Source organism: Triticum dicoccoides, chromosome 7B (assembly GCF_002162155.2).
Source record: "Triticum dicoccoides isolate Atlit2015 ecotype Zavitan chromosome 7B, WEW_v2.0, whole genome shotgun sequence".
NCBI classification, from domain to species: Eukaryota; Viridiplantae; Streptophyta; class Magnoliopsida; order Poales; family Poaceae; genus Triticum; species Triticum dicoccoides.
In genome coordinates, this window is record NC_041393.1 from 12,349,635 (window position 1) to 12,360,725 (window position 11,091).

General features: G+C 41.5%; 1 protein-coding gene across 2 annotated transcripts; it reads right to left on the reverse strand.

The window, feature by feature from the left end:
* Positions 1-4,297: 4,297 nt before the first annotated feature.
* On the reverse strand, positions 4,298-6,897 carry LOC119340463 (protein DETOXIFICATION 35-like). Of its 2 annotated transcripts, none has more exons than XM_037612373.1 (6): positions 6,614-6,897; positions 5,901-6,403; positions 5,516-5,811; positions 4,986-5,104; positions 4,825-4,911; positions 4,298-4,643 (listed from the first exon to the last, which is right to left on the reverse strand). In XM_037612373.1, the coding sequence occupies exons 1-6, from the start codon at positions 6,848-6,850 to the stop codon at positions 4,557-4,559; spliced, it is 1,329 nt and encodes a 442-aa protein (XP_037468270.1). In that variant the 5' UTR covers positions 6,851-6,897; the 3' UTR covers positions 4,298-4,556. The 2 variants fall into 2 exon arrangements, with proteins under 2 accessions (XP_037468270.1, XP_037468269.1); XM_037612372.1 differs by having other exon boundaries at positions 5,901-6,526.
* Positions 6,898-11,091: the final 4,194 nt, after the last annotated feature.

Below are 11,091 nucleotides of genomic sequence, written 5' to 3' on the forward strand. Positions count from 1 at the left end.
CAGCTCTGCGTAATGAGCATTTGCCCAAGGATTTCAAGGATCCTCGTAAGGTGCCTAATTACACAACAGATCAGCCCCCTGAAGTTTGGGTTGAGAGTTATGAGATGGCCATGAAGATGCTGGATGTTAGTGAAGCAACATGTGCTAAGTATTTCACCATGATGCTGGAAGGGCCGACTCGTACTTGGTTGAAGGCACTAGTAGAAAACGGGCCATTAGCACCGGTTTGTAAGGGCCTTTAATGCCGGTTATGGAACCGGCACTAACGTTTCGGCACTAAAGCCGCCCCCCCCCTTTAGTACCGGTTCCACACGAACCGATGCTAAAGGGGAACCACGTGGCGTGAGCTCGCGCCCTGGTACGGGGGACCTTTAGTACCGGTTGGTGTTACCAACCGGTTGGTGTTACCAACCGGTACTAAAGGTTTTTTTTTTGAAATTTTTTTTTTGAAAATTTTGGATTTTTTTTTGATTTTTTTCAATTTTTAATTTTTCTGAATTATTTGATGATTTAGTCTCTAATCACCTCTCTTAACTGCTCAAGTGTGGATCACTCATTCCAAATCATCTAACTTCCCGACTGGTCACCCATCCCTCTCACTACTCCAGCCCGAGCACGCTTAACTTTCAGGTTCTATTCTCCTTCGTTTCCAAGTCTGCACTTGTTGTTTTCCTGACAATAGTAAGATGTTAATCCTATTAACCCTCAGGAGTTTAGCTTGAGCATGAAGTCACACATTTCACCGTTTGAGTTTGAAACTATTATTCTAAAAAAACAGTAATTATTTAGTAATGCTAATATTTCTTGAATAAGTTTGACCATAGTTTGACCACAGTTTGACCATAGTTTGACCAGATTTGACCAAAATTCAAAAAATTGAAATAATTATTTAGTAACACTAGTATTCTTGAATAATTAGTTTGACCATTGTTTGACCACAGTTTGCCCACTGTTTGAATATTTTTCAATTTTTTCCACTCTAGATCTTAAAAGCCCCGTAACTCTTTTTCTATTAGGTTTTTGAGGATTTTGCAAATGTTTAACGTGGTTCCAGTTAAATTCGGATGTAACTTTTCGAGTAGATGATTTTTCATATAAAAAACTTTTTCATCCGAGTTAGTATGCAAAAGTTATGCCCATTTTTACAAATTTCAGAGATATTTTGCAAATAAAGTCAAAATTCACATTTGCAAATTTTCCCAACAACTAGACCACATATCACATGAGAAACTTATTTTCTTTTATTTTTTTGACATTTCCATTATTTTCTTTTATTTTTTTTAAAACTGAAAAGGCGATCCACAGGGGGGGTAGAGTTTGAAAATGGGACCTTTAGTACCGGTTCGTGCCACGAACCGGTACTATAGGTTAGACCCCTTTAGTACCGGTTCGTGGCACGAACCGGTACTAAAGGTTAGACCTTTAGTACCGGTTTGTGCCACGAACCGGTACTAAAGGTGATCGTGGGGCCCCGGCCTGACGCCAGCCTGCCACCACCCCTTTAGTGCCGGTTCGTGCCACGAACCGGTACTAAAGGTTCAACACGAACCGGCATTAATGCAAATACGTTCGAACCGGCACTAATGGTACCATTAGTACTGGCTCAAATACAAACCGGCACTAATGTGCTTCACGTTTGACCCTTTTTCTACTAGTGAGGGGCTGCCCGCCAACTCAATTAGTTCGTGGCCGGAGCTGAAGGACAGTTTTATTCAAAATTTCAAGGATACGTGCAAGTAGCCAATGTCAATCATGGATTTGGTTTCTTGTGTTCAAGGTGAGGGAAAGTCAACAACCAGCTGGGTACGTTGGGTCTCGACTATCATACACTCATGAGATAATATCAACGTCGGCTCAGCAGTTTTAATGTTGGAGAAAAATTGTCGTTTCCTCCCTCTCAAACAGAAGCTTGGGTGGATTAAGCACCATTGAAGTGACATGGGGGAGCTCATGGCGGCCCTTGTCAAGTATGCCGACTATGATAGTACCAAGGACCCCGATTCTGATGATAAAAAGTCGGGAAAGGGAAAGAAGAGTACCGGCATGAGACAGTAGCACAACTCGGCCAGCCAGGGCGGCAACGGTAAGCGCAAAGCTGATGGGAATTTAGACTTCATGGCCAACACTTGTGTACGGAATAATAACCAGCGTCGTAAGGGGAGGCCGGCTTAGGGGACGAGATTCGACCTCGAAGCAATAATGAATCAACCATGTCCGAAGCACGGAACACATGAAAAGCCATCTGCCCATTTGTGGAAGGATTGTTTTATCATGAAACAATTCAGGGATTCTCATCTTTTCCAGCAAAACCATGGCCCGAATGGCGGTTTAGGGTACGGCCCTCATGGTCCGGGTCATGGAGGGGGCGGTTGAAGTTCCGGTTGTCAAAGCCAAGGCTATCAGGGTGGTTATAACCAATAGAATAATCAGGGAAATCAGCAGCAGCAACCTAGTTATCAGAGTAACCCAAAGCAATTGAATAGTGGGCAGTACCACGTCATCACTACGAGTTTATCTAAGTGGGATCAGAAGCTCCATAAAAGGGCAGTGAACACTGTTGAACCGGCGGTGCCCCGTTACTTACGGTGGTCTGAACAAAAAAATCCTCTAGAGCCGTGAGGATCACCCGCTCAGGGTTGATAATCCGGGTCACTTGGCTCTGGTAGTAGCTCCTCAGGTTGGAAGATTGATAATCTGCAAGTGTAGGGAATCATCGTAGCAATTCCCAATGGTGGAAGTGATAAGTATGGAGTGTCGAACCCACAAGGAGCTAAAGGTAAGATCAACATTCTCTCTAAGTCCTATCTTCCACTGATACGACTCTACGTACACTGAACGTTCGCTTCCAACTAGAAACGAGAAATAAAACTACGTTGTGGGTTGTGGGTAAGAGAATAACTTTGCATGATATCGGAGAGCTGTGGGTGTTGTTATCATAAAGTTAGAATATATTACTAAATATTATAAATAGCGAGTGTGGAATAATGATCGATCGATGTGCGGAATTGTCCTAGGCAATTGTTAACAAGACCGGTAGTCGTCATTGCAATTTCATATGAGGGAGAGGCATAAGCTACTACAGATCATTAAGGTAAAACCCAACCATAGCATTAACATATCAAGTCCCCTTTATCCCATACGCAACAACCACCTTACTCGGGTTTATTCTTCTGGCACTCAAGCAACCCACTATAAGTGAATCATGAACGTATATTGCAACACCCTACAGAGGGAACCCCTCACGCTTGCGCGACACGGAGGGCACAATAGGACAGCACTAAAATAAAACATACAACTCATACCAATCTAGATCATCAATCAACCCAAAGTCAAAGGATATCTACTCAAAACATCATAGCATGGTAACACATCATTGCATCATAATATGTGGCATAAAGCACCATGTTCAAGTAGGGATTACAGCGGGGTGCGGAAGAGTGGACCGCGTAAAAGAGATGATGATGGTGATGTTGATGAAGACGATCACCGCGGCGATGATTCCCCTCCCGATGTTGGATCCGGTGACGGCGGCTATTGAGCGCCGCTCCCTTCTTGAAGGCATTGCTGTTGAAGAATCTCCTCGTTCGTGTGATGTAATGAGATGGATGGTGCGGATATGGTCATTGATGTAGTTGCAGATTGTGGATCTGATCGTTTTAGGGTCTTTTTCTCGCCTACACATAGCTTTGGTCTTATATGACTTTGCTATTTGTTGGCATGTTCTTGTGTGCGTGTGTTGGTGTTGACTGTGTGCATCCTATTTATGCAGAGGTCGGGTGTGCTTATTGTGTTTCTATTCTCTTGATGCTTCATTCCGAGCAATAAATTCACCCTTTATCAAAAATTCTTTATCAGAAGGAGCCAGCAAGAATTTCAGATAACAGAATTTCTCTAAGCCCGAATAGAACGAACCGTATTAACTGAACAGACCGAACGCCCAGGGTTACTTATGAGGGAGGCTACACGAATAAAAGCTGCGTGTATATATGTGTTTTCTCTTTTTTTTAGGGAATATATGTGTTTTCTCTTACATACGAGTGGATCATCTTTTGTACTACAAACTCAGCACAGCAGCTATAGCTAAGCTAGTTTTCTACTGTGAGTGAAGCAACACCACACCCTGTATTAAATATATAGAATCCTTCCTGATATAGGTTGTAGCTGAAATTCCAACAACCAACCAAGGCAGAACCAATTGAGGCCACATCGACGTGGATTTGTACCAGCTAGCGATTAAATAAAATGGGCCTTGCAGAGATGGTGGCCAACATCCAGGACCAATCACGACACACAGACAGACGCTTCAAGAAAAATAATAGCCTTGTTATGTCTTTGCAGCACATGAATCAGATAGATTGTGTCCAGCATGTACGTACTGCTTATTGGCCTCTTATTTCAGATAATAGGTGAAAAAACATCCTGGCATCCACATACAGCCTCATGATGATGTATTGATGGATATAGTAATTCAACATTTCCGACCTGTTTTCCATATCCTATTGATGATATCATCTGGCTCAAAACATCTAGAGTATTGAGATGAGATAAAAGATGCTTCAGTTCTCTAGCCAGTTCTCTTCCAGGAGTGGGCTGGTTACGTCGGTGCCGCCCCATTTGCGCACACGGCTCGAAGCTAGTCTGGCCTAGAAAATTTGACATTCAAGAAAAGGAATATAAGTAATGAATGAATCATATAGTATATCCAAAGTTGCTAAGGTGGGACTTGTAGCTATTTATATGGACGAACTAAAATAATTCAGTTATATTTCTATCTCCATTTCCTGCAAACTTTTGAGAGGAATGGCGATGGATGGGATTTTATACCTCTACATTCCAATCCGTTCTCCACACTACGAAGAGTAACATAAGTGTCTGGAGTGCAACCCCGCAAAGCATGCCACCCCAGACCCCCTGAAATCATTGTTTGTTAATATAACATTCTTTTCTTGCAGTGGTTCTTCAGATTAACATGATATATTAATTACCCCAACTCCGTAGTTGAAGTGGTAGCCGAGAAGGTACCCCAAGGGTAGCCCAAATGCGTAGTAGCAGCCTAGATTGATGTATGCAACAAGGCCTTGCCATCCTCCTCCAATAGCAACCCCTGAAGCATGCATGAAGAAACGTAGGAGGTTGAGGTGTCATCCTCCTTAATCATCTAATTAAGAGGCATGTATCTAATTATATATACACATGCATATATGTATGTATGTGTGTGTGTCAGAGACGTGATTCAGGACCATGCATCAGCCGAACCGATGGTCCATGCCGTACAATTGAACATCCTACATGTGGATCCATGTCATGAATGCCATCTCCATCCAACACTTTGTCTCATGCATTGTTTAACATGCAAACAGCTCATGCTGTGCAGTTTTAATCAACCATGTATGGATCCTCATGAACAGTGTCTAGAAATCAATGATGTCGAGTGTAGGTTCTGTCGAACCATGGTTCCGTAAAACATCTTCGATGTGTGTGACACACACACATACATACACATACATATATATACCTGAAATCACAGGCTGCAGGCTGTTGAGCACCATGGTCACCCCAAGCAGTCCAGCAATCTTGGAGACAGCGTGTCGGAGCTCCAAATCGCTAGTGAAGATGATGGAGAACTTATCTCTAAAGATCAAGACGAGGAGCATGCATAGCAGCCCGATGAGGAGCGACTCGGCGATGACGACGATGACAGCGTGCATGGCTGCCATTGGACGTCCAGCACCAAGCTCATTGGAGACTCGGACACTGATAGCAGAATTGAGGCCAACGAAGATCATAAGCGCCCATCCTTCTACGCTCATGCTGAACAAAATATAGCATAATTAAGGGTCTAGTAAGTTGAGAAAGAGAGTTGAGACGTCATCGTCTCTCTAGTAAGCCGCAGTACGTACCAGATCCCAAGCGAGTCTACGGCTAGCTGCGCATCCTGAAGATGGCCAGTGAGAACCGGGATCATGCTCATGTACCAAATATCAAGGCAGAGCATGACGGCTGACTCAAGCGAGAGCCTCACGAACGACCACATGTCTTGCAAAGCCGCCATGGACCATCCCCTCCAGCCGTCCTTGCACCAGCCGATGATGTAGGCCGCCTGGCACAGCGCGATGGCCCAGAGCGAGATGTTGTATGCCACGGCGGCGCCTGGGGATCCCCATCCCAACACGGTGACGAGGAGGTAGGTGAGCGTGATGTGGAAGCCGAGTCCGGCGACCCCGATCCAGGCTTGGACCAGGACCTTGCTCTGCGCCTGGAGGAACTTGCCGCTGGGGAAGTTGACTGCCAAGGAAAGGGCGCCGGGGAGAATGTACAGCGCGAAGCGTGCGGCCTCGCGCGCCACGTTAGGGTCCTGGCCCAAGGCCAGGAGCACCGGCTCGGCAAAGACGTACAAGGGCACCATGAGGAGCGCGGCGACACCGAGGACAATCCAGGAGCGCTGCAGGTACACGCCGAGCATGGCCACCTGACCAGCGCCGAACGCCTGCCCGCACAGCGTCTCCAGCGCGCTCCCCATGCCCATCTGCACGCAACTCCAAGTAAGTTATCATCCCCTCTATAGTTAGTTAGTATGGAACAATGATGCATGCATGGCTGGGAGCGCACGTACCATGAATCCAAGGGCGAAGGTGGAGAAGACGGAGATACCGATTGAGGCCGCGGCCAGTGGCAAGTTGCCGAGGTGGCCGACGAAGATGGTGGTGATGGAGCCAACAGCATACAAGCTAAGTGTGCTGACGGCGATAGGTGTGCCGATGCCCCACAGGAGCTTCGATTCCTCCCACACCATATGCGCGGCCTTCCGGAAGGTGTGCACCCCCGCCACGTCGCCGTCGCCTAACCGCATCGCTGGCTCCCTCTGCCGTTCGTGCTCGCTCGTGCAATAGAAATGTGAGCTGCTTCCAGGTGAGCCACCGTAGAGCTTTATACAAATCAACTAAGAATGGCAATGGACCGGGTTTGGACGGATATATCCATACTATATCCATGTCCATTAGCCTCACCGTTGCCCGCCCACAAAGGCATCCATGGCCAGGGATGTCGCCCTATATCCAAACCGGCAAATATCCTGGTATCCATTGGTGTACAAACTAGGTGCACCGATTCAGCAAAACAACAATATTTCTGCAGTATCTAGGCAACTTTTCAAAACTATATCAGCAATAATTCTATCCCCAAGGCATAGAAATAGCAAAGCAACAATATTTCTACTACATAGATAACACCACAAAATACATGTCAGATGGTTTTCCATGGATATCCATGGGCATAAAATCCTTTCCATTCCTAGCCACTCACGCCCAACCTATAGGCTCGAATCGCTGTCTATCATGGAATGTTCTCTATTTCACTTACCCAGATCTCACGGTCATCGATAGTGACTTTTTGATGTATTCATGGATACGACCAACACTTATTAACATATTGTGCTAGATGCCTAGATAAACATCACGTCAAGTCTTGCCTCTCGGGTATCTTTCCTCTCAAAATAAGACATACTAGCAAAAGAGCCCGTGCATTGCCACAGGAAAAAAAATAATCATAACCAGTAATGGCTATGACCACAATTTGTTCATATCTCATCCCATGATTTTAAAAGTTTGTTCAAAAATGCAAGAAAATGTTCCTTTTTTACACTTATTCACAAATTGCAGCAATGTTCACGTTTTATAAAAAAAATATCATGGTGTTCAAAAAACTTGGTAATTCAAAGAATTATTCTGATTGTCAAGACACGTTTTCTAAAAAACATACTATAATATTCTTATCTAGGACCAGATAATTCTTAAAAATTCAGGCGTGTATATAATCACAAAGAATCAGAAGCATTACAATTGAACTGTATAAGTGAAGCATAAACTTATTTTTATAATTGTGAACATTTATTAGCATTTTCTTATGAATCGGCGAACAATTCTAAAATATGTGAACATATTTTTAAAAATTGGTGGGTTTTCTTAAAATTCACAACCATTTTTTAAATGTATGAACATTTTTTGAATGAGCAAACACTTTATGAATCAATAAACTCTTTTGTAATTCATGAATGTTTTTAAAATTTTAGGACATACTTTAAATTTCATGAACGTTTTTGGAATTAGAAAACATTTTGTTCAATTTTATTAGCAATGTTTAATACATGGACTTGTTTTGATTTTATGACCATTTTTTCAAATTTGAGAACATTTTTAGAAAAAACCCTAGTATTTTTTGAAATGAGAAACATTTTATGTTTTTTTGAACATTTTATTTAAAAATTCTCAGTTTTCTGAATTCGCAGAATTTTTTGAACTCAAAATTATTTAAAGTATAAAAAAATAAAATGGAAAATAAAAATAACAATAAAAAAAGAAATTAAAATTCAGTCCGCCCGCACATGGGCCGGCCCAAACGGTTGCGCTGCCTCTTCTCCTACACGCGGAGCACAGTATAGGTGGTCCCTAGTGAGTGGGCTTGCCCAGTCGGGGGATTCCCTGCAAAACATTTTTTGTTACTTATAGGTGGCATTGATGTGTCAAATTTTACAACTTTGAGGGCAATTTTAATGACATGCCGCCAGAAGCAATAGGAACTTTGTCATTAGCTATAGATTGAGTGTCATTCATTTGGTAAAAATATGTCATTAATCATATTACTATATACAATATAAAGTTTAGTGCGAACATGTCGGGACACATGAGGCCGATTGTTCTCGGCAGCCAGAGCAAGATGATGACTACTGGCTCTTGTACACAGAAGGCCAATGGAATCAAAATAGGCGATTGTAAGCGATGTATACTTGTTTTTGATAAGCGTATGTTGAAATTAACTTGATTAAAAAATATTGGTCCCATTATTAATGAGATATTATATGATCAACTCGTATAGTTGCAACTCATATCTTGGCGCCATATAGGTATGGTATTTGATAAGACGTCATACAATCAAAAAAATCATACCGGAGTATAACTTCTAGGATACTAGTTTAGCATACTAACATCATGATGCAAAACATTACAAACTAGTATCCTAATATCATCATATTTATTTACTTATAAAATCGCAATGCAAAGCTATTTACATGGTCTATTTTTACTAGTGTTTTTTGGATCTACGAGTCATGATACTTATATAACCTCTGTTTATTAATTGGTGTGGCAGAACGGCTTATTATTGATTGTGCTGCAATATACATCAATGAATTTTCCATTGGGCGGCCATAACAATGTTACATCACCAGAGGTCCCACTATTAGATTTATACAATGAGACCACGCTTATTACTTGCTTCCTACACTCAGTGGTGAAGTGGACCGGCCGGTTAGGTGGATCTAGAATGATCTTAATGGGCATGCCGACACAAACTCAATCAAGTATGTGCAGAAATCAACCATAAGGGCCCGCGAAGGAGATCCACAAAATATGCATATAATACATTGTACGAAATCATCAAAGCTGCCAACAAGCTCATGCATGTGGACTCAAATGGGCATATCCGACGGTTGTCTGCTAGTAGTTTAGCCTGATCTTTTTTCCTAGCCTAGAGGAAAAATCAATGTGTTGTCCATTGCCCAAACCGGTAAATGTCCAAGGTATATTGTTTCAAACACCTAACTTAGAAATAAAATTGGGAATATTTCATAAATAATACTAAAAATGAAATTGAAGATAGTATTGTTCCCTTTAAATTTGAAGATTATTCACATCCATTGAAGTACCTAATACCTCTTTGTCCATCAATAGCCATTATATTCTAAAGTAATTTTTGGTTAATCTATAATTCTTGTTTGCTTCATTATTCTTGACAAGCTAAATACACATGCATGCCAGCCACTAAGGAAGGTGAATTACCAATTTTTCAAACTGATTGTTCAACTTTGTTATATAAACTTCGGATGGTACAAAAATAATGAACCATATTCTTAATGCATGACTAAAATTTCGCGCAGCCATTTGTTAAGCCGGCAAAAATATGCTCAGTGGTCTCTCTTATGCCTCTTCTACACGGAGCTCCAATGGAATCAAAATAGGCCATTAGCGTCACTGTTGCCCGCCCACAAATGCATCCATGGCCACGGATGTCGCCCTATATCCAAACCCGCCAAATATCCTGGTATCCATTGGTGTACAAACTAGGTGCACCGATTCAGCAAAACAACAATATTTCTGCAGTGTTTAGGCAACTTTTCAAAACTATATCAGCAATAATTCTATGCCCAAGGCACAGAAATAGCAAAGCAACAATATTTCTACCACATAGATGACACCACAAAATACATGTCAGATGGTTATCCATGGATATCCATGGGCATAAAATCCTCTCCATTCCTAGCCACTCACGCCCAACCTATAGGCTCGAATCGCTGTCTATCCTGGATTATTCTCTATTTCACTTACTCAGATCTCACGGTCATCGATAGTGACTTTTTGAGCTATTCATGGATACGACCAACACTTATTAACGTATTGTGCTAGATGCCTAGATAAACATCACGTCAACTCTTGGCCTCTCGGGTATCTTTCCTCTCAAAATAAGACATACTAGCAAAAGAGCCCGTGCATTGCAACAGGAAAAATAATAATAACCAATAATGGCTATGACCACAATTTGTTCATATCTCATCCCATGATTTTAAAAGTTTGTTCCCAAATGCGAGAAAATGTTCCTTTTTTTACACTTATTCACAGACTGAAGCAATGTTCACGTTTTAGAAAAAAATATCATGGTGTTCAAAAAACTTGGTAATTCAAAGACTTATTCTTAATGTGAAGAAACGTTTTCTAAAAAACATACTATAATATTCTTATCTAGGACCACATAATTCTTCAAAATTAAGGCGTGTATATAATCACAAAGAATCAGAAGCATTACAATTGAACTGTATAACTTCGATCATTCGTGAAATCTTTTACAAATTTGAGAAAATTATTATTAAGCATAAACATTTTTTATAATTGTGAACATTTTTTAGCATTTTCTTATGGACAGGCGAACAATTCTAAAATAGATGAACATATTTTTAAAAATTGGTGGGTTTTTTTAAAATTCAAAACCATTTTTTAAATGTATGAACATTTTTTGAATGAGGAAACACTTTATGAATCAATA